The following is a 26591-nucleotide window of genomic DNA, read 5'->3' on the forward strand; positions in this document are numbered from 1 at the left end:
AAGTACTAAGAGGACTGATGGGGGCAATGCTTTGCAGTTTCAAGACTTGATGTAACCCATTCATGTCAGGGAAGTACAAGCAGGCATTATGTAATGCACTTGTGTGTGGCAAGAAATGGAGTGGTCACAACTTTAAGAGTGCAAAACAATAAAATTTATTAATTTTGTGTTCAATACACTTCTATATTTTGTTCAAAAGGTAAAGATAAAAAATCTAGTCTTGTTCAATAGCAGCTGTTCATCGACAAACAAAAACCTTTCATTGCCAGGTTTGATAAAATGAAAAAGATAAAGCTATAGAATGTATTTCAATTTCTTCAATACTTCTGTTTGCACTCTATGTCCTGACATCATGTGTTCTTGACAGTCTAACAGAAACAGGCAAACTTTGTGACACTTGATGAAAGTTTGGAAAGAAAGTCAAAATATTCCAATATGTGAAAGTTTAAAGGAACAGGATTTCTTTGAACTGACATTGAAAAAATCTAGGCTATGTTTTCTAATGTGTACAATACTTATCAATTAAAAAATTCAGGAATGTTTTTTGTTACAAATAAGCATCATTTTAATAAGGAGTCGTCATTAGTTCACACACAAACACCTGTTAAAAATATTTTTATAGAGCTATCTTTTTTCAATTCCAACTAAAATTTGCTAAAATTCAGTAACTGTTTTCTTAAAAACATACATGATATATGATGATATTATTATTCATATTGTTTGTTATGTTTGTTGATCAAAATAACATTGTCTTTTTCAATTTTAGGTTATTTAATGTACACCTGTATTTCAAACTATCAATATCATGATATATGAAATACATTAAACACTATGAAAACCGTGTTTCGTCATATCAATGAACCTGCCGAACTGGCGTATACAGTTAGGTTCGAGTAAATTAGGATACGAAACACCCGTGGAAAAAGAACAAGATTTCTGGTGGGTCTGCCTTCGAATATCACCCTCAGAAACCATTTACACCCTCAGATAGATGAAATACATTAAACTGGTAACATAAATGTATATCTGCAGGGATAATTACCAAGAAAATGAGGCCAAAATATAACGGGCACATGTGGCAAGTTATCATCGCGGAGTGGTGGATTACCTCCCATAGCAAAAATTACTCGGTCTGAAAAATGATGAAATACGTATATGTACACGCAATTATAACAGTATTTAGTGCACTTTTTACGTAAAACGATAATTTTCCTGCAGATAAATACCAGTTTGGTCAGCGTATATGGCTTTTTTTTTTAAATAAAAATCTGGGAATGAATGTTTTCTTCGGTCATTTTTCAAGGATTTCCCAAACATTATAATTATGTTAAACACATCATTTACATAATGTTCTGATCTTTAGACTAAAGAATCTGGCACATGTTCAGTTTGGGAAATGCTGTACTTTTCCAGAATAAGCGCGTTTCTATTGGCCCTATTGTGAGGCCGGATTTCAGGAAAAAGTAAAAAAAAAAATATCTCTCCTGATTTGCGGTTGCGTGGTGGTTCCAATTGAAATTACTGCATGCCCGCAAGATTCTGATGCCATAACTTTTGACAAAATCTCCATGGATTCAAACCTTCCCTAGATGACATGTATATTCAGGATGCAGTCTCCAATTCACAGTACATATCCATATCGACGCACTCTTTGCAAAATCTGCTCTATCGGCGGTTTCTTTGCGTCGGTACTGATTGCCGCGAACTGATAAAGTTTCTCCATAATACACATCCACAACAGTGTCGAGGCACGGTGATGAAAAAATCAATAACCTATCGGCTTATCGGTGCCGTTGCAATTCCTTAGTTGCTATTTTCACGCAGAATCATGAACACATTTTTTGAGCGTATTGAAACTAGTTATTGGATTTCAGAATAGGTCACATGATCATAACAAGTGTCGGTTTCAGAATCGATCACGTGATCAAATCAAGCGTCTTTATTATTCTTACGCTTAAGAAGATCTATTATAATTTATATTTATAATGCAGTTTAGTTTTCTTCACATACTGTTGTTGATATAAAATGTGTAGATCTATTTAATCATATCTGGATCTAAAATATAATTAAAAAATGCAGTATGAAAGTTATGTTTGGTAAATACTTTGGAACTTGTTTTCTGTGTGTTGTCAGTTTGGTCATAAGCTCGACAAGAAAATTGAAAAACGGTTTGTTAAATCTGGGGGCATTGCCCCCAAAAATGCAGCCACCTACACAGCACTCCACATGGGGATATGGGTATGTGAAACTGTATACAAACTATACCATGTTCACATAATACCACTGTAAATCTTCACTCTGCCTGGATCTATAATAATGAAAACAAGGTGATCAGTAACACAGTAACACGGATGAATGCTCCCCAAAATTACTGTAGCATAAGGGGCTTTTCTGTCATGGAGATTGTGTTAAGGAGAAATGTACCTGTTAGGTGGGAATATATAATAAATGAAGAACATAATTATATTTCATTTGAAAACGAATTTATTTGTGTCAATACCTTACTTAGTATTCAAGTTATGTTCAGGACAAGGTCTTCAAAAAAAAAAAGGGAAATAATTCAAAAATGGGACCACCTAGAGTTATGGTTTCTTGCGAATGCACTTCCTCTCAATAAGTTTTATCATTGTATAAAGTTACAACTTGGTATCTTCACTACTTTTTGAGTTATCCTGCGGACAAAAAGTGTGACAAATGGACAAACAAACAAAAAAACATGGACTGACAAGGTGGGTACTATATGCTCCCCACTTCGGGAAGCATAAAAATTAGTCAAGCATGATTACAGTTATACTGAAATTGGTTAAAAAGTGTGGAAGTTGCTTTGCCACAAATTTTCTTAACAGCATTTTTTGACATTAAAATTACCTCAGCGCAAAAAATGACTAACAACCACCTTACTTCAATTTAGTTAACTACTTTCCACACAATATATTCCTCTTGTACACTTTACTGAAAACATACCAATATCAGGATGTTAACAGTGGGTAGAATTATTAACGGAGTTGAGCAAAGACCTACTTCAAATAAATGAGCGGAACAGCCACTGTTCTAGACAAAAGACTCAGTGACATTCCATAAACAGAATTTAATATTACCATTTAGCGTTCTTGCTGAGCAAGCAAGCTTGTGTCATGCAATATGCAGTATTTTCAATATTTTCTACAAAAGAATCACTGAACTTTTACTTTCCATTAGTTCTATTTGACTTTCACTCTACAATCCACTCTTAACATCCATCACTGATCATAACCACTGTTCAATTAGCTTTAGCTAATTATTAGTCTTCAAAATAAAGGTACAACTTTAGAACAAAACTATTTAAACTCAAATAAAATAAAACAATTTTTGCCTGTATTAATGGGTTCTGTCCAAGTAATTTGTGCTTTGCATGTAATTGCAACTTCCCCACAATGAAGAGGTGGAGAACAAATGAATTCAGTTTTCAGAGAATATAAACTTTGCCCACATATCAAACTGCAACATCTGAAATAATATTCTTGTGCTCTATACTATAGAATTACTAAGCCACCTCTGTTGTTGTTTGTTTGTTCAAAGCAACATGCTCACATTCAAAATGAAAATCCTCTCAATTATCTATAAGAATCCCCTTTTAAAGTTCATGAATGGTGCTTTAATACCTCCTTTCAAGCGAATTTTTATTTTGGAGTTTAATATTCCAAGACCATTAAGACTTACCTTTTTTTTTTCTAATGACCTGATGGACTGCCACCTTTTAAAATCTTGCAGTCCCCACAAAATCAGCTGGTCCCCACAATCTGTCAATAAAAACATATGTATTCCAGTTACTTTTTTATAATTATAAACGATTTCATTTCCACTTATATATGAACAATTTGTAACTTTGAAATTGCTTTGCAGTAAACTTTAACGATCACATATTATTAAGTTTGACTTCAAAATTTTTGTACTCTGGAGGACCTGTCAGCTTTCAGCTCATAACCTACAATTCCACTGTCCTTTAAAATGTAGAAGTTTCTATCTTTGAAATTTTTATAACTTGCACTTCGGCTGTCTATGCCGGTCTATTTCATGAAAAATTTATACAACTAAATAATAAAATAAGTTTGATTTAGTTCCCTCAATTTCTACATCATTACAGTACATATTGTCAAAACTATACTAAAAACCACCTATGAACAGTGGCCACCTGGCTTTAAAGACGGCAAGTCTCATTTCCAGTTCACACACGTGTAGTGTTTTTTGATCTCTGACCTCTTTTTCACTCTCCAAAGTGTTCTCTTTATAAACAGGTCAATCTGACTAAAGTACTTGATCTTCTAAATGAAGATCTGAGGATGACTAATCACATTCATCTTTAGATTTCTTTTATTTTCGGAAATCTATTTTTATTTGAACCAATCAGACGACTCGTTTCAACAAGCATTTGGCTGAATCATCAAAATAGCGTCGAATGTCACATGGTGAGAAAAATGTGCAGTCAGTCTGGGGCTCAAACCCGGGAACCCTCGCTTACAGGGCGAGTACTCTACCGACTGAGCTAACTGGCTGCCTAACATATATTCTCTCCTTACATGGCCAAGTCCGTACAGTGACGTATAATACCTCTCCAAACACGAGGGCACAGTCAAGATGTGATCGTTATAAGAATTATTATTATAAACATGAAAAACCCAGGCTAAATATAGATTTTTTAAATGTCTACTTTCACTTTCAAAATGTTGAAAGCAAGGCTCTGACTGGCTAGGGGAAGGGTCGTCAGAACGAGTCTATCAATAGCACGTCTTCAGATCCAAAGCATAGCATTAATTGGAGATGTACTTTAGTCAGATTGTAAACAGGTTTGACTGTACATGTATTCTATGGATTGTCAATAAACTATCACCTTATTCAATGGAAATCAATCATCCCTCGATCCAAGAAGCATTTTCTCCATCATAAACCTGTAATGAAGATTTAATGAAGGTGTCTGTAACATCATTAAACATTTATTACCTTATCAAAGTCAGCAGTGCAGGTATTTTATTGCAAGAAAACATGCAAAACTTTTTTTTCATTTCCTTCTGAAATTCTCCAGTAGCTAAAGAACTGGTCAATAACACTTCCATCATCATGGTTTCCTCTGAAAATATACATTGAAACTTATAGGGACTTTTGCATCTACCAAGAATTTTTGATATTGTCCATAAAAGTTTTAATGTGGTAAACATCTAATGACATTTTTTAACTTTTATTATTTATGCTAGAGGTTTACTTTAGAAAAAAGAGCCATTACACTGAGTTAAGATACCGATTAGAAATTTAGAAATGTAGAGTTTATTTTTCTTTATGAAATTCTATAATTACCTCCTTTTAATATAAAAATATTCATGTAATTTCGAGTTTTACGTTTGCATTAATGATTTGATAGATATTAGAATCTGTCAGGACATTTCAATTAACTGAAACAAAAGACCAGTTTAAAACAGTTTTAAAACTTCAATATTAATCTATTTTCAACTTATCTTGGTTGCACAACCAAGATAAGAAAAGGGAGGTAAAAATAATTTTGCAAAAATGCATTACTAATGAATTTAAGTAAAATGTAATTATGTCAATGCAAATATTTAACAAATTTTGTATTTGTATCATTCCTTAGACAAAATATGTATTGAATTTAATATACTTAAATGTTAAAATAATGCCATTGTGGTTGAACAATTTAAATTTTAATAAGGACAGGGAAATCAAACTTCAATAATACTCCTGTGAAAATCTACAATGTATTAAAAACTCAGAAATATAAATAAGTGTAAATGATTTTTTGTTTCAGTTTTAAACAAAAATCTATCAGCTGTCCAAAATCTGATTATCCCCCTTGAAATCGTGAGAGATCTGCAGAAAATCTATAGACATAACTGAACAGACCGCAAGGTCTACACCCATCCTGGGAGTATTCCTAGTTTTCTTAGTTTAGATATGGACAAGATCATCTTTAAATGAATTTTGAAAAAAAAACAAAACTTTCTCTCCAGGACAAAAGGGACATGACTACATTAAAATATTTGAATAGCTTCAGGAGTTATCTCCACTGAACAAAATACAGACTACTAGTTTCCTTCATGTAGCTGAAATTTAGGGAAACCTGACTGTGACTGCATCTGACATAGCGGGCAAGCCACAGACCTGTATGGTGTTTGAAAGCATTCAGTGCTGAGAAACCAGCCAACATGGAAACCTTTTCAAAGTTTCACTTAAATTTATAAGATATTGATGGAGCATAATAGGGTGAGTAATATGTAACCTGGTACATAGTAGTCATTGTAACATACTTTTATGGTCATTTCTTGATGCTAAAGACTTTGTGGAGTTTCAAAGCATTAGGTCCAGTAGTTTTTAAGTAACTCGTATACACATAAAAATTTTCAAGTTAAAAAGAAGGGTACAATTTTGACGACATAAAAGTAACAGTTATGTTGAACTTGCCCTGTGAGACTACCTCAAGGTGCCTATGACTTGGGTGGAATTTGAAAGCATTCAGACAAGTAGTTTCTGAGAAACCTGCTTACATACACAACTTCAGTGACACGGATGCCAACCAAAGGCTGGCAATAGTCATTCACTATCTAGTCCAATTAAAAATCTAACTGATGAATAGGGGGAATGCACAATGCATAGACAGCTCTTTATGCCAATTTCAACCTTCCAGTTCATTTGTTGGTACAATGAAAATCAAGATGTGTAGACAAAATCTGAAACCTGTCAAATATTTTTTTGAAAATAAGTTATACATCTACACTTTTTTTCTAAAAAACATGTTTGAGAGTGAAAAATGATAAGACTTTTCAATTTAAACAAACATATTGCAGCTGGTTACAGCAACATCAGCTGAGAGCAGAACCTGTCCTGTGTGTAAGGGAGAGTATACAATGAATATAACTATTCTGACTCCGTTTTTCATCTCCCCTTAGAAGCACTTTAATATACCAGACACTTATGAATATGAAGCACTGAATACTGCAGTGTGTTTTCCATTATTTTGGGAATGGGGCCTTTAAAATTAGAATAATGCATCGTAAAACAACCAAATTGGGATCTTTTTTATTTCAGGATTAATGAACTAATAATACTAGTATATTTAAGCAAGTTTTATGGTAAAAGATAGTAAAGTTATCAATATTTATTCTGCGAAAACTAAAAAAAAAAATTCTACAAGCAAACATCTCTGATTGAGCTTGCAATACATAGACATGACTGTGTCATGTGTTTCATTATCACTTCGATCCTTGTGCAGATTACAGCCACTTACGCCGTAATTTCGTTTTACTACTTTTTTGCATTCGGTTTCACTTTGAGTCTTTAATTAGACGTAGCTTTTGCAGGTGTGGTAACTTGAACAGTAAACGAATCTATAGTTTTAAGGTCTGACAAACAAAACGTCAAATTTTGGCATACTTTTCGCATCATTTTTATTGATTTTCTTAGTATAATAGTTACTTTTGCAGACAGCTGTTTAATATGATCAACAGTCATACATATATGCAAACAAAACTAACTTGTTAAAACAACAAGAGCTGTCGGAGGACAGTAACGCTTGACTATTAAAACAGCCTTGTCAACTGAATAAATATAAAAGTCAAAAAAGGGGCATGGGTACAAAACTTCATTGCTGATTAGGATGAGCCACCTCTAACTTATGACAGATAATCAGATAATTGGATTTAGTTTTTATCCTATCTTGAAATTTGGGAATCATTATCAACTAGACTGGAATTATTTCATTAAATAAATTATATGAAAGAAACAAGAGCTGTTCATAAGACAGTGGGCTCCACTATTTGGTGATTTGACAGTAAAATGAATATATTTATTATATATAAGAGACCTCTACTTTTAAAAGGAAGATACACCCAGGGGCATGATTTTGTCAAGAACACAAATTAGAGTTATTGGGATTGTTACCACACATGCAGATGATGATGGTAAAGATATACTTTGAGTTTCAAGTCATTATCTTATAATTATAGTACCAAAGTTATGTCCAGAAAACGAAGTTTGTCAAAAAATTTAAGTATGAAAGGGGCATAATTTGGTCAAAAATACAAACCAGAGTTATGGGGATTGTTACCACACATGCAGATGATGATGATAAAGTTACATTTTAAGTTTCAAGTCTTATCTTATACTGTACTAAAGTTCTATCCAGAAAGCGAAGATTGCCAAAAAACATTAAGTATGAAAGGGGCATAATTCTGTCAAAAATACAATAATAGTTATGGGGATTTTAACTACACATGCAGATGATGATTATCAAGAAATATTTTTAATTTCAAGTCATTATCTTTTAAAGTACCAAAGATATGTCGATCTATAAACAAAGCTTTCGAAAAAATTTAACATGAAAATAATTCCAAGTATAACAACTTTGTGACATTGACCTAAAGTATAATGGGCCCAACCCCCTGCACATACTTTGTCCTTTGTTTGTATGCTGGACAATGTTTATGTGAACTTACAGTAAGATATAAGCAATAGTAACAAAGATATGACAGAAAAACAAAGGTTGCCGAAAAACTTTAACCTTAAAAATAACCAAAGTATAACACCTTGTTGACCTTGACCTTGGGTATAATGGGCCCAGCCCCTGCACATAATTTGTTTGTATACTGGACAATGTTTATGTGAAGTCACAGTAAGACATAAGCAATAGTAACAAAGATATGACAGAAAAACTAAGGATGCCGAAAAACTTTAACCTTACAAATAACCTAAGTATGTATAATAGGCCCAGCCCCTGCATATACTTGTAACTTTGTATGCTGGACAATATTTATATGTGAAGTTACAGTAAGATTAAGCAATAGTAACAAAGATGTATAGGATAGACAACGAGTGCCGTTGTCTACGGGATATATACAACGAGCAAAGCGAGTTGTATATATCCCGTAGACAACGGCACGAGTTGTCTATCCGACTTAGACCACGTGACATAAAAACTGCAATTATTGAAAACTCTCCCATGCTTTCTATAGAAATTAGAATGAACGTGTTTTTATAAGAGTAATATCATCTTTGTACCGTTAGCGCTTAATTGTCAGTAGGGCATATGAAATAATGCAGGTTACTTGTATAAATTCAGTTTTACTCAAATACCGGATTTACTAAGATTTAACATTCATTAACACTTTGAGTCATTTGCAATCACAAAATTAATGCTAAACAGTTAAATATGGATTTCTCAAAAATACTCAAAACTGGACTGCATGCTGAACAATTAGTTTTTGTGAGAAGTTTGCATGTTGGCGAAACACGATGACAGATACGTTGATTCGTTGATTCAAGAAGATAGCCAGGTTATTTATTTATTTATTTAGTTAGTTAGTTAGTTATTGTTTTTATTTGTTTACTTTGTCTATCAGGATATAGTTAGAGCGTAGATGCTCGTAGGACTACGAATACCTTTTACTATATCGTGCCCTTCTTGTAAGAATGATGTAGTTGTTTTACTTTCTAACTGGGCCAAGTTGTTCGAAACTTTAATGGGTTGTAATTTAGTTTAGGTTAGTTAAGTTTATACTAATTTGTTTTAGCTCGATTGTGATGAAAGCTTTAACTGTTTAAGCTTATTGTAACCACTCTCGAGTCCGTTTCCTATGAAAACTAGTACTGGGGTTATATGAGAAGTCATGGTCGTGTCCCCAATGATGCTCGAACCCACGACTACTGCATTAAGCTGATAAACTAACCGCCTGTTAAATTTCTATTCAAGATACTAGTCTTGGTGGGTGGGAAATACTAGTATGATGTTTTAAGTTTACTGTAAAGATGATTTAGTGTTTAAAATCCAAGTACATTTGATTTTCTAAGTTTTCTAAACTGTCGAAATCTACAGATAAAGTTAATCGACCGTTAACTCAATCGCCTGTTAAAGTTTCGAACAACTGGATCCAGTTGTTTGCAAATGTAAGGATCGTGCTGACATGTCTTTTTTTATAAAAAGTGAACATAAAAAGTTACAACTGTTGGAAATGTTTCAGTGAATGTATAAATTACATTTTTACCCAGTTGGTTCTACACTACTAATATGTAGTTTATTGTAATTCAATTTTATTGATATCTAATAAGATGGGGTCATTTTTACGATATTAACATTTAGACGTTGTCAACTGAATTTACCTCAAAGTCATTCTTATTTTTTATCCCAGTGATAACTGGTGAGAATATTGCAAGGTCATTTAACTCGGGAGTTAGCCTGTATTGTTAGATGGTAAATTGACACGAAATTCACGCGTTTTTTTGCCCAAGTTTCCCCCGATATATATACAACGCTACTGTTGTATATGAAATATAGACGGGTACAAGTCTGCTTTGAGATTGGCTATTTACGGATTATCGTGGTCTAAATGACAGAAAAACAAAGATTTCTCCAAATAGTGGAGATAAAAACAGCTTTTGATATATTTATATTACCTGCTTCACATATACTTGTAGCACAACTTTTGTCGGCAATCAACTAAGGCACAACTTCACACTTCAACAACGTTTGAATATTGACAATTAGATCGAAAACTTTACACTTTTGCTCTATTAATCAAATGACGAACGGCCGCCCCACCACCACCAAAAAGTTAATCCCCCAATTAACTTACAGATTTTAGACACTTGGCGATTCAGCTACAGTAACTGAAAATACACGTTTCCCTGGTAATGCTCTATCGATTTCTGCATTTCTTCTTTCTAATTTTGCATGAGCATCAAATTGAAAGTTGATGAAAAAATCTGGACATTTTCAAAATAATTGAAACACCGTCTTGTCATTACTGGCCGAAATATTGGGGTGGCGAGCGCTGCCTTTGGCCACCCAAGTCGCGACGCCTCTGCATCATCTAATAAATAATAAATTGATATATGTAAAATTAAAAAAAAACGCTACTCTTTAGCAATTTTGTTAAAATATGAATGTTTTAAATAGAATAAACATTTTCCTTCTGAAAGTCAAGTCAAGTAATATTTATTTAAAAAGTCGGAGATAATAACAAGTAACATAAGCTCTACTGTAGTGAGCTTTTTGCAGCAACTTACCTGATAATGATTATCGTTGTTCATACATCGACGCCATCTTGAATTTGACTCAGTGACGTCATTCGTAAAGGTTGCACAGCGGTAAATTTTCAAAATGCTTCGAACGGTACCTGTGTAAAAATAAGTTTCATAGATCTATATAGATCTAGATCTAGTTTAAAAGAGGCATTTTTTTGCAGCAACAGCCTATAGCTGCCAAAAGTCAAGAGGGTTGGGAATCCCACTGCACAACACGAAAATAACTGTGATGATATATGGTGACGGCTTTCTATAATATTTTACCTTTTTTAGAGTAAACACCTGGCTATAACAAAGTTACATAAAGTGTCCCAATCCTTGACACTAGATATAGCCCTTAAAACTGTGTTACCTTAGACGAAATTATTTCAGTGATGAACTCAGATTTTAATTTTTAGATTATATTTAATATATGATAATGCGACAAAATCGACACCCAAGTAGAAAATTTACTGAATTACATTACTCTACCACTACTATAGATAGAAAAAAGTGGGTAATTCAGTGGGGTTTCTTATGTCTCCTGATCAAGACAACACATATTTTTAACAAGTTTTAGTAGAATTTGATGATTAAAGAGAGTCCTTTATAACAGTGCAATGATTTTATTCAACGTTAAATTCACGTTGATAAGGCTGAGCACACTGCTTAATATTCCATAAAACATAAAAAGAAAGAAAGTTTTTTGTTTGTTTTTGGTCTTCTATGTTTCTTTGTTAAGGGGAGGGGTGGGGGAGTTAACCTAACAACTGTTCCTGGAATCTGTATTCTCAACATGTAACTGCCAACTTCACCACAAAAATTAGAGATTTCAGACTCATGCCTTCTGTCAAATCGTCACTTACCGCCCGGGAATCGAACTTACGATCCATAGATCTGCGCTCCTTCTACTGAGCTAAGATGGCGGAGTAAAAGAAAGAAAGAAAATAGCGAATGTGATTTAGACTCGATGTCACTCAACAGCGGTTAAATGTTGAACAAGTCGTAACTTTGTACGGAAGACCGGTGGCTCAACTTTCAACCCCTAGTTTCGGATTTAAAAGACATTAGTATTTGAACGAGTACGTGTATACATGTATAAGATTTCATTTTTTAAATTTTGATAAGCGTCTGAGGAGTCAAAATTCAGAATGTACTGACAATTTTCAAACAATTTAGCAGTACACTTCTTGGAACGTAACATTGGTATAGTATTACACTCTGAACTTCTTCTATCACTGTTACGGAATATATACATGATATAGAAGTTATGATTTATCATTTCAAGTAACGTCTGTGGCATACTACGGAATTTCAAAATAGAAAATATAACACTGGCCTATAAAAGCAAATTCTGCCGTATTTTGCGTGGAGCGGTTAATAAATTGGATAAGCCTTATGGTAAGATGTTACTAGACTGGATTAAGACGTGTATGCCGTGCATGTGTGTGTTTAGGTGGGGTTAGGGATAATATTATATAGTAAAATCAGTTCTCAAGATTCAAGATGTTTTCGGATCATGGGTTATTACAACCATGTGATCAGAAGAAAAAACACAATAACAAATACGTAACTAAACATGTATATAAACAAACAAAAATTACAGTGTCATATAACAGGAACAACTAAAAAAAAAGGTTGTATCATTTGAAAGGAGAATGAGTATTTGACATTAGTTTAAAGATCCTTACAAAATATAGCCATTTCAACAAGTTCATTTTTGCATTAATTGATCTAACTTAATACAATTAGAGGTACGACAAAAGTACAATTAAATATTTTTCTTTCTATCATCTGACAAAATGTTGACATTCAAACAAGTAATGAACTTTATCACCAAAACGATTACTATTACACAATTGACATGTTCGGCGAAATCTTTAAGTTGACTACGACCTACTTCGATAGGAAATTTGTGATTCATTATTCTAAATTTAAGCAAATACAATGAAAGATTCTTAGGTAGTATATCAACAGAATTTTCAAACACAAAATATTTTTTGTAGACTTTATATATTTGACATTTTGGTGAATTTGAAACAATACTATACCAATTTTGAATAAATTGGCCAAATAATCTGTTTTTAACTGTATTCTTAAAATCATTAACACTACTGACAAGTTGAAAATCAAGGTACATTTAAAGTATATGAACAAAGGAATACCACGGGAACTTCAAGCTAGCAGTATTGTACTTTGCTGCTATTAACATTGATCAGCAGAATTTACAACGTATGTATTTTACTCCAAAAGGTCTGTCAATTTTAAGCCTAGTTTTAGCTTTTAAAACCAAGTTTTCTATAAATCATACTATTAGGGGAACACTGCGAGTTTACAATATTTTAACTGAAATTGAAGACCTCTTCTAAAATTCGCTCTTTCTGACGTACCATGATTCGTTTCACGTCTATGTCGAATAGAGTAAAATTCTAAGATTTGCAAGGAGATATATCAGAAAACGCCTTATTTATGTTACTAGTAACTTGTATTTTAGGGGTAGGGGGAGAAGTTCAGTACATGATTCCTGTTGAGCAAAGATTCATTGCGTTTTAAACTTACAAGTATTACTTTACCTTAAGGCTTTCGTTATTTAAATGTACAGTGCCCTTATGCGCCTCATGTTTTGCATAAATCTCTCGGTCTTCTTACGTCATTTGTCCCATACGTCACTTATTCTAGAGAAATGAAACGGTCACAACCGGGATGCGGGCAAAGAGAATAACCATGTTAAATAAAACTGCTGAAAATAAGAATTGACAAAGGGACAGCGGACTGGAAATAATTTGATAAGGATATTTAACTACAGTTTATCTTTGAACCATGCTTTTGTTGAATTCCATGAATACACACTGGCCATAGCTTTCGCAGAAGCGGTGGTTCCAACGTCGTGGCGGTGGAGGATTCGTCTCAGAAGCGGTGGATAAATATGGCCGGGTGACTGTATTTCCGCTGTCATCGGTAAGTTTTCAGATGAGTTTTTCTTTATTTATTCACATTTGCACACCCTATTACCTAGACCTACTGGTACTGATGATAAACCCGAACAGAAAATGGGGTTTTTTACCTGTAACTTTTTTATTTCTGCAAACTGAAATCAATGGTCGGTATCAAAATAAAGCTTAACCTTTGCTGAAAACTTTACATAATTCAAATTTATATTTAGTAAGCAAACTCACACGAAGTGAGGGCCTGAAAGGGGTAGCGCAATCACGGGTAATACCGACATTGGTCCAATTCCGACACCCTTACAATTAATTGAAAGAAAGAAACATAATTATTCTTTAATACAATGTAGACTAATTTGAATCATGACATCATATATCAGTATGACGTCACTTATCGCTCTGTGCTCCCGAGGCGCTTTCTTTTTTCCGAAAAAAATCGTCAGCGTTCGGTGACCAAATTATTTTTACGCAAAAAGTATCATCTTACAAGAATCCATAAGAGAGGACGATAACTGAGGTACGTAGATATCTTGTTGAATTTGCTATTTCGTTCCATCTCAAATTTTTGATATAAGTAATAAGGAATATTTCATGTTTCTAAACAATATTACTCCTATTTTATCAACGCTTGACACATAATGGCGTGGTGTCGGAATAAGCCGACAAAATATCCCCCGAAGGGCAATTCCGACACACACATACAGAAAGCTGATCTTTTTACTTACGAGCATATTGTAATATAAAACAATTCATAGATAACCAACAGATGAAAAGATATTTCTTTTAAACATGATACTAATATCGCAGAAATATTTTAGTTCTATATAATCAAAAACTTTTACAATTTGCAGGTAAACATGTCAAGACAAATAGGTGCTTCGAAAAATCGAAAGTACTCTCCATCTAAGATGGAGGCTGCCGTGCACATGGTGGAGTCCGGTAGTATGTCTAAGAAGAAAGCTGCGCTTACGTTCGGCGTTCCACGCACTACCTTGATAGATAAACTGTCTGGGAGGTACAAGCTTGGTTCCACACCTGGGAGAAGTACGGTGCTGACAAAAGCTGAAGAACAAAATTTAGTGGACTACTGTAAGCTAATGGCCAGTGTCGGCTATCCTTTGAAAAAGGATGAGCTTCTTCATGAAGTTAAGAAAGTGCTTGATCATGATAAACGCCCAACGCCATTTAACAATAACTTGCCTGGAAAAGACTGGTTTTACGGTTTTAAAAAACGGCACCCAGAAATTTCCCAAAGGACGGCCATGACCCTTGGCCACCAACGAGCTGGGATTAAGGAGAGCATGATCAATGGTTGGTTTGATGGCCTACAAAGTTTTCTTCAACAGGAGGTGACCGACTGGAGGAATATGGTCAACGATCCACGGCGTTGTTTCAATGCCGATGAAAGTGGGTTTCCACTTTGCGTGAATACCGGAAAAGTCCTTGCTGAAAAGGGCGCAAGACATGTGTACCAAGTTACATCAAGTACGAAGCAGCAACTCACGGTCATGGTTTGCTTTAATGCGTTTGGTGATTATATCCCGCCACTCATCATATTTCCTGGTGAACGCTTCCGTGACTGTGGTATCCAAGACTTTCCAGAGGCCATTTACGGCCAAACATCAAACGGATGGATGGACAGTGAATTGTTCGTTGAATTCCTGAAACATCTCAACACATTTGTTATCGAGAAATGTATACAAAAGCCTGTTATCTTGTATGTAGATGGACACTCAACACACATGTCGCTGGAAGCAGCTACGTACTGTCACGACAATGATATTGTTCTCTACTGCCTTTTTCCAAATGCGACACACGTGCTACAACCCTGTGATGTGGGATTTTTCGGACCTATGAAGTCTGCTTGGAAAAAAGAAGTGAAGGAATGGCACTTAGCAAATATGGGACAGGCCTTTACGAAGCGGTATTTTCCAGCGGTGTTCAAGAAAGCTTGGCTGAGAGTTGCCAAACTAGAGAATGCAATCCACGGTTTCCAGCGTTGTGGCCTGTTCCCGCTGTGTCCAAATAATGTTGACTTCACTAAGCTTAATCCTTCGAAATTGCACGAGCAAAGAAAAACCGAGTTATCCGACTCTGTTGAAACTGAAGCTGCTCCTGTGACGCCCAGTACAACTGCCACATTCAACTTACCTGCTGGATCCAGCCTCTCTGTGTCACCTACGCCTGTGAGCGTAGCCGTGACGCTTGCATCTCCTGAGAAGGAAAGTGCACCTGTGACGCCGGACTTACCTGTAACGGAAGGTTTACCTGACATTCACACCGTACCAGTGATCTCAGCCCCACATGTGACACCAACTGAGGTCGTGACTTCACCTGTTGTAAGTTATTTACCTGCTTCCTCTGCGTCTCCGCCTTGTCAACTTACCTCGTCCGCTAATGTGTTTTTCTCAACAGCTGCTCCAGCACCTACAAGTAGTGCACCCGTGACGGTTCTTGCTCCATGTGCTTCTCTTGAGGTTCCTGGACCAAGTGGTGCATGTACTTCACGCCAAGGTTTGAACTTTGTAAATGACAAGGAAAGTTACGTGTCACCATCATTTGCTCTTCTAGCTGTCCCGGAGATTGCAGCCAAAAAGAAAGCCAATAATATCAGACAGAAACTACCAAAGGCTTTGTCTGGGTCTGTGGCATTAAACATGCTGAAGGAAAGAGAAATTAAAAAGCGCACAGAGGAAGAGGCAAAGAAAAGGAGGAAAGAGGAAAGAGAGGCAAAGAAAAAACAGCGTGATGAAGAAAAACAACGAAAGAAGCAAGAGAGAGAAGAACAGAAAAGGTTGAAGAAAAAGAGAGACTTGAATAAAAATAAAAAATCAAAGAAGCGAAAGCTGGATGAGTCATCATCTGACTCCGACGGAGATGTCCCTCGGTACGCCGAGACCGATGATGATTACGACGAGATGTCAATGTGTCCAGGATGCCTCACTGATGATGGAGACCAAGATGAATGGTTATCATGCACAGCATGCCAAAGAAAATGGCATATTTCATGCACAGGAGATGCTGTTTTGCTTGAAATACCAGTTGAACAGATTTAACCAATATCCATTCGTATGCGAATATTGTGTTGACAAATAAATAAAAATATTGTAGTCAGACGGTTAGGTACATTTACATGAATCATTATTTGTCAAAGTTAAAAAGTACAAGTAAAATGTTAAATGTTAAATGAATTTGATGGAATAATCAGTATAAATAGTATCCATTTCTGACAAAGCGAAAGCAAACATTAAGAAAATTTATTGTCTGTTTTGTAAAATTGTTCTCAATAGTTCATTTTGTGGAAATAAATGCCTTTTGTATTACAGCGAGTGTTAGCCGCAAAACTATATTATACAGCTAGAATAGTTGTTTTGCCAACATTTGATCGTAATATTTTCAGACTGCATTTTTTAAAAACTCCGGTAGGGTGTCGGGTTTGTGCGAATGGTGTCGGTTTTAGCCGATAATACTCGAATGCGATAGTAAAATGTAATATGTAAACACTGAATGTTGAAAGCTTATGGAGTATACGGATGTGAAGTAATGGAATTATTCGGGTAATTCCGACACCCTTGATATCACATAATGTTAAAGTATGTTGAAAATTATACTTTGTCTCTTAAAGTGTCGGAATTACCCGAAATTACTCTATGTAAAAAGGGGACTTTATGAACGTTGACTGATGATAAATTCGAACCCTTTGTCATTTACAAAATTTTCTTGGTATTATTATATTGAAACTTTCCCCAAAAAGCTGCAACAGTCATTCCTGATCAAGTAATGAAAAGTTAACAAATGTCAGGCCTTCATGTTTCGACAGTGAGCATGCGCAACAAACACCCTCTTCCCCAGTAATTTGGGATAAATATTTTTTATACAAATTTATGTAAGTCATTTATTTATACAGAATATATACCAGTTTTGTTTTTGTTTACACCAGTTGGAGTTGTAAGTGGAAACTATTAGATGGTGTGTTCAATTTTATAAATAACCGATTGCAATCGAATATTTCCAAGGTGTTCGACTTTATCATCTGTCCGGGTTTATCATCAGTACCAGTATACCTAGAGCTCTGAATTCGGCTACCCAAACGGCAGCATGCCAATACATGCGATCAGCTGTTTAGATGGCATAGAGGCTATGACTACCTATTACCTGATGTCCACCACACCGAGGGATGCGGCTGCCACAGAGGTAGGAAATCAATAACGGTGAATAGTGGTGTTAGTTTTTTGAGCTGTATTTTTTCATTTCGACTTTCCATAAAGATATTCTGGAGCAGGCATACGTGTAAGTGCCTAAACATGTATTTTTGCGAACTTTTCTGCAGAATTCTTCCACTAGTTCCAAATTTACATTGAACATTCTTCATAAATATATCAAATATAAACATGCCACGTTTAATTTCCGTTAACACACGTGCGTGAGGTATATACAGCACATAGCAGGTGTGTATATTATACCAAGAAAGCGAATAAAACGGTAAGTTTCTTAAAGTAATAAATGAATTATGAATGGTCGGGTTACTCGTTGAATATATTTAGCCATAAACATGAATATATTTAGCCATAAACATATATAAATCATACCTTGATTGATTTCAACTTCCATGTTCACATAGTCTTTAATTGCATCTATTCAGCACGAAATTTTCGTACATAAGGCTTGCAATGTTTAAATCTCCCAAAGGGGTACGTGAAATATAAAACATCACAGCATTATAATAACATTTATTTATATTTGAACAAGTATGGACAGACACTATAGACGGCTTGATTTGGCCCTACTAGCCGAATTGGTACGACCTCCATCTGATGCTATAGAATATATTAGCCGCGCCATGGGAAAACCAACATAATGGCTTTGCGACCAGCATGGATCCAGACCATCCTGCGCATCCGCGCAGTCTGGTCAGGACCCATGCTATTCGCTAACAGTTTTTCTAATTGTAATAGGCTTTTAAAGCGAACAGCAGGGATCCTAACCAGACTGTACGGATGCGCAGGCTGGTCTGGATCCATGCTGGTCTCAAAGCCACTATGTTGGTTTTCCCATGGCGCGGCTCATATGGATTTGACTAGGATGATTTTTCTGAGCCTTGTAGTGTAAGTCCCAGATCCTATACTAGATGTTCGCCAAGGGTTATTTCATGGTATGTTTTATATTTCGTTTATCACCTATGTTATCTTTCAACGGCGGAAATTTTACATTACAATGCATTTCGGCCATTTTGTGCGGAATAAATACATTTACCTAGCTAGTTTTCTCAATTTTTCTCAGTATCTTTGTAGCTAGATTTTTTTTTTAAATAAAATGTTCGGTGTATTCATTTACAATGTATATCTTATTTTGTTTACCTAGTGTATGCATGTAGCGTTTTTTATCCTTTTTTGTCCATTTCAGGGGACAACTACTTGTACGAAGGGCGCGATGGTTTTACATCTTTTGCAGACAACATACATCAGTTTTTTCTACTATACAGATGAAACACCAGAAACAATGCTACAGCTTCTCGCTGAATCAGAACTACAGCCTCTTAAGTAATATTAACAGGATACTGTTATTTTGCATGTGGCTTAATCAGGCAGTTTCCAACATTTTCAAGTCTGGCCGTTATATTTGGTATTAGTTTAACAACAGTGAAAGATGAAATTGCAGTCATTTTGCCTTGTTTTCAGAACAAGTTTTGTCCTTTAATACAGTGATCATTCATAGAACTTTGGCGTTTAAAGAAATGAAAATGGGATGGACTAGACAGTGCCGTAGGTGCCATTGATGGCATATCTCGACCAATGAATGAGCCGCAACAACAGTTTTATTCGGGATACCGGCAATGCCACTGTCAGCATACGCAATTTGTAGTTGATTATGAGGAATTATTTTGCCACATCGAGTCTGGCATTTTCGGTCATTTGAATAATGCGCAGCAATATAATTTATCAACGAAGATATCCTTTGATAACACCATTTACCACTCCGCAGATAAACAGACGCAACAGAGAACAAAGGAAGTGCAAGAAATTTAATATGTTGTTGCAGAAATGCAGGGTTACTGTAGAACATTCTAAAGGTGAATTAAAGTGCAATAAGTCTGTCAGTTCAGTTTGGCGACAACAGAGGTCAGTCCTTCCTAAGGTTGTGAAAATATGCTGTACCATGATTGTTAGAAGGAAACATATGCACTTGATATTTTAATTAAATGATGTACAGAATCCTGTGGTAATGTTTTATTATTCATTGCACTCTTGTCTTGATAAAAGACCCAGGATTTGTCCGAAGTACATAGTATTACTTCATAGTCGTGTACATATACATTTACGTCGAAAAGGTCGAATTTGTTCATTACCAATAATGTTCACTAACAGTATGAGCGCACGTGGAATGTTCTGTTCTATAGTTAATATCAATGTATGCAAGGTAAGTCGAAAAAAATCTGTTAACTGGGTTCCTGAACAGTGTCATGACGACAAGCCCCTACGACTTCTACAAACAAACCAGTTTTGTGATCAGGGTGTCATTGTAAACCTAAAGTGACCGCCTTTCCACCAGTATATTACATTTGGCATTTGAATACAGATAAGCGATAGTAAGACGGCAACAAAATTTGATAAGAACGAATCAAATTTCATTTGGACAGCTGTGCAAGAATCTTTTGTCATATTGAAAGATGCTTAAATATTTAAGCAAGTAACTTGTAAAATACAAGTCTACGCTGAACATAAGCTCCACCATTTCCATTTACAACATGTTTTAGCACTAAAATGACATCGCGATTTTTTACCACAAAATGTCAATATCCATCCTCACCGTGACAATGGTTTTATTGATACTTCACGTTAAACAAGTACGTTTCTCCTAATATTTGGTCTACGGATCGCGGGGTCGCGAGTTCGATCCTCAGGCGGGGCGTATGTTCTCCATGACTATTTGATAAACGACATTGTGTCTGAAATCATTAGTCCTCCACCTCTGATTCGTGTGGGGAAGTTGGCAATTACTTGCGGAGAACAGGTTTGTACTGGTACAGAATCAAGGAACACTGGTTAGGTTAACTGCCCGCCGTTACATGACTGAAAGACTGAAATACTGTTGAAAAACGGCTTGAAACCCAAAAGCAAACCTAATATTTTATTCCAAGGCATGCGTGAATAATTTTCTTCTCGATTTGTTATTCGATGCGATGCTGGACAGATGTTGAGGCCCATCCGCAGATATTTTCATTATAACTCGCGAATTATATGTAAATATGAAAGCACTTTAAAATGACTTTACAAATTTTTCTTATTATTATTAATTTGATTTTATTACTGGCAAGAAAGCTTTAGAAATCAAATATTTTTCAGAAATGCAGCGGTGAAAATACTTTCTGACTTTTTGAAACTTATTTTTTTTTTATTAGTATTGCATGTGACATTTCAAGATATCAAATACACCATTCTCTTTTGTTTATGTTATTTAACATACTTTTTCAGATTTGTAACAAGCAGTAAATGACCTGATGACTTATAAATTCCAAACATTTAAGATAAAAAAAAATGACTTTCATGTTTACTTTTGTACTCGATGTATGCAAAACTTTGAGTCACGAAGTTACACCTCTGTACCACGGACCACCAGTTATATATTGCCATAATACAAGTATTATCCATTGATTTATTTGTGTTCAAACTGATTTAGTGGTTGAAATTATATTTTGTCCAATGGGCTTGCAGTATTTTTCAAATTTGTCCGATATTTATTTTGGTAAATCAACAGTAACCTGCCATTCTTTATTAACTTGGTAAATCGGTTGAATTTACTACGTACAGTATTGAATTCCATTGCGCAGGCGTCGGAGGTGTGGCTTGAATACTAATTATATGCGAATTTCACAGTCGTGGGGACAGGGTTCTCAAGGACAGTTCCTATAACAACGCACTTACAGTACATAGATATGATTTAGGGTTTGAAAAAAAAACCATATTTTTGTAATGAGTCTTTGGTACACGTCTGTTAACAAAATCGGGATAGCATAATTTAGCTTAAGTTAGGTAGAATGAATGACAAAGTAATTTCACAACTTTAATGATTTCACATCAGAATACTTACATTTTTATTTTAAGTCCGTAGAAATAAAAGTTAACAACACAGATACACTTCATATATCGTCCTAAACTGTCTCCAAAGTCTAACACGAAGAAAAATTTAAACTTGAAAAACTCAAACTTTAAAAAAAAACTTGAAAATATCAACTGTTTTCAAAAGTCTTTCATATCTAGATGTCAAAGATCATTTTTTCTCATCGCTTTTAACAATTACTAGATTTTTCACACAGTTCGGTACATGAATCACTAATCCATCATCCACATGGCAATCACTGCTTGGTAAAACTGGAAATTCCATGGTTGCAGGCCGGGAGTATTGTTCGACCTTAGCAGACGAGATTTTCTCATCAGCTGCTGATGAAACAGTTTCCGTTACACAGAATTTTGGTTTTTCCAGTTTCAGCTCGAGTCCATCGCCTTTTACTTGGACTTTTGGGTTTTTCAACTCCGGCTCGAGTGCATCGCTTATACCGTTCAAAATATCAAATTGTTCTCTCTGATAAGCTTGAACAGCGTTACTCCTATGTTTGCTCCGGCTAGTTAAGGCCTTGTCCGCGAAGTTCTTATTGTATAACGTTGTACAAAGAGATACTCGTGCAGAGTGGTTTGTTATCTTACTATCGTTTGTGTCAATACCGGCTTCTGTAAAGAAACGCTTCATCATAGATTTTATTCCATTGTGTGAGATTGTTGCGGCACTAAATTTTGGATTGTTATTTTCATCCACGCCGTCAAGTGGCTGCCTGTACATAGGCCCGGCTCTAGGAATGAGGGCCAGGTACCGTTCATACAATTCAACAAGATTATGCTGTCTGTCCGGTTGTTCATAGTGTCGCACTGGCTCTTGGACAAATTTGCGACCTTTGAGCCCACCTTGCGAGTTTTTACGTTGACCAGGAGTGAATAGAATATAACGCAAATTCTGTTCCTTGTCCTCAAGTATTTCGAACTGGGTAGCTTGACAATTAATATGTTCTTGAAATCCCCTGAAACCGAACAGTTTACCGTTATAGTAAAAGACTGCATTACTTAGTCCCGTGGCACTACTGCTGTTAAATACTCCGATTTCCCACATACGAATTTCGTCACTCATGGTAACAGGATCACTAGAAGACCTTTTGATCCCGACTCCAGCTGCATACAATTCCTTCATTCGCGTATCTAAACTCTTCCGGAAGTCGTTAAACTGCGTACCTTCCTTAATAAAGTTAATATACAGTTTGCCGCATACGTTTCTTAAGTAACGTTGCAAACCACAAACTAACTGATGGAGTGTGTTCGGTGGGTGATCAGCTCCATCCTGTCTCTTTATCTCCATTATAAAACGCTGTCCCCAGTAATTAAGCATAGCATCGTCCAGCAGCCCTATATCCTCCGGTATGGGATACCCCGGTTCGTACACTGTCACAGGCTGTGCATTGCGATGCCTCGCCCAGTCCACCCAGACTTTCACTGACCACTCGTTTAATGCCCTAGTTTTCTTAGGTACAGCGCCGACATTCTTCTCTCGAATCTGCTGTTCTGACATAGGATCTCCAAACCTAGCTGCACCTGAAATATACCAAAGCAAATAAGTACATAATAAACTAGATTTATGTCAAACAAGAGTATAGTATCTCTGAACGCAAGGAATACAGCACCGCCTTGACACACACAAATAACTTTATTATTATATGCTGCACGGATGTGCAGGCTAGTCGCAATCGCAATAAGGCTGGTTTTCGCATAACGCGGCTCATATATTCTATGAAAGTTTCTAAGATCTGAACATTGCATTTAGGATATGAATACCAAGGCTTGGAACTTATTAGTGAATTTTCATTGAAATTTGACCGACAGTTGCACGTACACAACCTAGTTAGTCCAAATAATTGTACTCGAGAGTTGAATATCGTTATATTATTTTGACTTGTCGATATCCGCCTCCGAGGTAGACAACGTAAAATATCAAAATGTAAAATCGGTCTGCCCGAGGTCTCATTATTTAGACTAACAACCTAGTATGCATCCCAGTTGCAGAAGTTGCATATTATTGTCTTTTTTATTGTTTTAATTTGATCAAACTTACTCGTTGAAGGATTGGCGACGGTTTGCTGATTGTCACTGACGGCAGACAAGGGTTTCGTATCGCTGTTCGAACGGACACCGTCCTTGGCGTGGTCGTCGGTAGCACAGGACACTGAAAGCACAATGAAATTGCATTCAAATATCATATACTGGTACTACAAGTGGTAGCAAATCCCATAATGGTAGATAGATCTACATGTACATTCCACTATCTGGATTTATTTTAAAGTTTTGTTACATTCTAAAAAATCTAGTCTACTGGGCAGAAAGATTTGATCAGATTCAATTAAAATTTTGCACGTGTAGATGCAGGACGACCAGCAGTTTGAGTGCAATGCGCCCAATTTACTGCAAATGACAGAATCGAAGAGATCAAGGTTTAGTAGTAATTTGTATGCTTTTAATTATGTACAATGAAAAAGTAAACCAGCAAAAAACATCACCTACCGCGTTCATGTTCCGACGCCCGGGCCCGGGGTATCAGAAGCTCCTGCGTGTTGCCGTAACGGTGGCAGTGGCACATGTTGGCTCGTCACTCAAAACACCAGACTGTAAGATTTTTAACAGTTCTGTATCTTCAAGGAGATCAAAGCAGCTGACGTCGAGATTTTTTTCTTCGTCGCCCATTTTACTCTTAATTCAATAGCGTGATAGCACGTGTCTTTATTCCGATGGAATGATCTAGATAACTAACTGTCCAGGACACCTCGCTGGAACTAATTTGCATAAAGCTAGTAGGTACCTGTATGACCTGTGACGTTAGATACGTTTGACACTCGCTGCGGGAACTAAGATAGTAAACAAAATATAATTTCTACCACTAAACAGGTTAGTGTTTATTAGTAAGCATTTATCAAATTAAAAGACCAATTTAATTTGATAATTGTTTACTAATAAACACTATCCTATACTAATCCCCAACGATAACAAGGTTCCCGCCGAAACGCAAGGACGATTCTATTTCATGATAACCGATGAAATACCAACCCATAATGCTTACACATTACCTTCTAAGTAAATATTAGTATTTGTTTCATCTTAAATATACTATGATTTCATGGAAACATAGCTCAGTCGGGTAAAACGCAGATAACAATTGCACATAAGCAAATCATTTTGTGGGTTCGAATCTTCGTGAGTTTTTTTTTCAATTTTTGTCTTTTTGTGTTTTTTTTCTTTTCGTTTTCATTTTTACTTCCGTATTTTTGTTTCTTTCTTTGACGGTTTGTATTAATAAACTTTGATAATGTGACAAATGACCTCAATACAATCGACACTGTTAATTTTCCAAAACAAGTAACTAATAATTGCATTGCAATATAGCTCCAAGATAATTTCATGATGGTTTATCTTTGAACACCTCTGGACTTATTGGACTCAACTGCCACATTATCAAAGTTTATTAGTATCTGTATGTATGCCGTTATATAACACAACAGTATGTTTATTATTTGCATGGCTTAAATGCATGCATTTAGTCAACATCATCTTTAATATAATGCTAAACTTTTCTGATCTGCCATATCGGCTTAAGATACTTCTCTGTTGTGTTGAAACATAGTTTATGAAGCAATCTACATGTTTATAGAAATAAAAATTTAATGTCGATGCTGAGTTTCGAACCCACACGGCAAAAGATCTGTTTAACATGGACTGTATGCTTTACCACTGAGCTAATTTCCAATTGGTACAAAATCTAGAAATATTTAAATTGTAACATGTTAGAAAAATGTTGAATTCCCTATGTTCCATTTTAATCTATTTATAGTCATGTTTGTAAATATCAAGTTATCGTTGGGGCATACTAATAAACTTTGATAATGTGGCATTTGACCTCAATACAATCGACACTGTTTAATTTCCAATACAGGTAAATCCAATATTTGCTTTATAGTGAATCTATGACGGATTATCTTTGAACACCCCTGGACTTACTGGACTCAACTGCCACATTATCAAAGCTTATTAGTAGTACATAAAGACTACAACAAGATCAAACATCACAATTAAATACACCATAAGTCCACTTGAACGTCTAACAATGCACTGCGGGTGACTATTTAACCAATGACTTACATGACGTTTTATCCATATTTTGTGCAACATGACCGGTAAATATTCAGCACATATTAATATGGTTAATAAGTCAGAAATGTAAAAAAAAACAAGATGAAATTAATTCCTGATGTCACGTAGTAAAAAAAAAAAGCTAATTGAATAGCTCACCAGTCTCAGTCCTTCGGATTTCGGGCAATAGTTCTGACTATTGACCGAGAAATTTGTGTATACTCGTGCATGCATATTTTGAGGCATTATTTTTCACATTATTCATAATATTGACAACACACACTGGAAAACTCTTTAGTACTGTATGGGGGAAACACACAAGAAAAGTTGATAAGTTTCAAAAGGCGCACACGCGTGCCATGAAAAACTATATGTTTTTCTTCGGCAA

The 26591-nt window shown here is 35.5% G+C and overlaps 2 protein-coding genes and 1 long non-coding RNA gene across 4 annotated transcripts; 1 reads left to right on the top strand and 2 right to left on the bottom strand.

Moving 5' to 3' along the window:
- Nucleotides 1–703: 703 nt before the first annotated feature.
- On the bottom strand, nt 704–11092 carry LOC128557472 (uncharacterized). 2 transcript variants are annotated; one of them, XR_008371175.1, is made up of 3 exons: nt 11044–11092; nt 4978–5104; nt 704–3779 (listed from the first exon to the last, which is right to left on the bottom strand). It is a non-coding gene; the product is annotated as an uncharacterized LOC128557472 (long non-coding RNA). The 2 variants fall into 2 exon arrangements; XR_008371176.1 differs by lacking the exon at nt 11044–11092 and adding an exon at nt 10611–11007.
- Nucleotides 11093–14842: 3750 nt separating this feature from the next.
- Nucleotides 14843–17041, top strand: LOC123562787 (uncharacterized). Its single transcript, XM_053544556.1, has one exon. It carries the CDS (start codon nt 14843–14845, stop codon nt 17039–17041), a length of 2199 nt encoding a protein of 732 aa, XP_053400531.1.
- Nucleotides 17042–22039: 4998 nt separating this feature from the next.
- Nucleotides 22040–25930, bottom strand: LOC123560554 (uncharacterized). Its single transcript, XM_053543273.1, has 3 exons — nt 24584–25930; nt 24138–24248; nt 22040–23620 (listed from the first exon to the last, which is right to left on the bottom strand). The coding sequence occupies exons 1-3, from the start codon at nt 24657–24659 to the stop codon at nt 22254–22256; spliced, it is 1554 nt and encodes a 517-aa protein (XP_053399248.1). The 5' UTR covers nt 24660–25930; the 3' UTR covers nt 22040–22253.
- Nucleotides 25931–26591: the final 661 nt, after the last annotated feature.

The sequence above is a fragment of the Mercenaria mercenaria genome, chromosome 5, assembly GCF_021730395.1.
Source record: "Mercenaria mercenaria strain notata chromosome 5, MADL_Memer_1, whole genome shotgun sequence".
Classification (NCBI taxonomy): domain Eukaryota; kingdom Metazoa; phylum Mollusca; class Bivalvia; order Venerida; family Veneridae; genus Mercenaria; species Mercenaria mercenaria.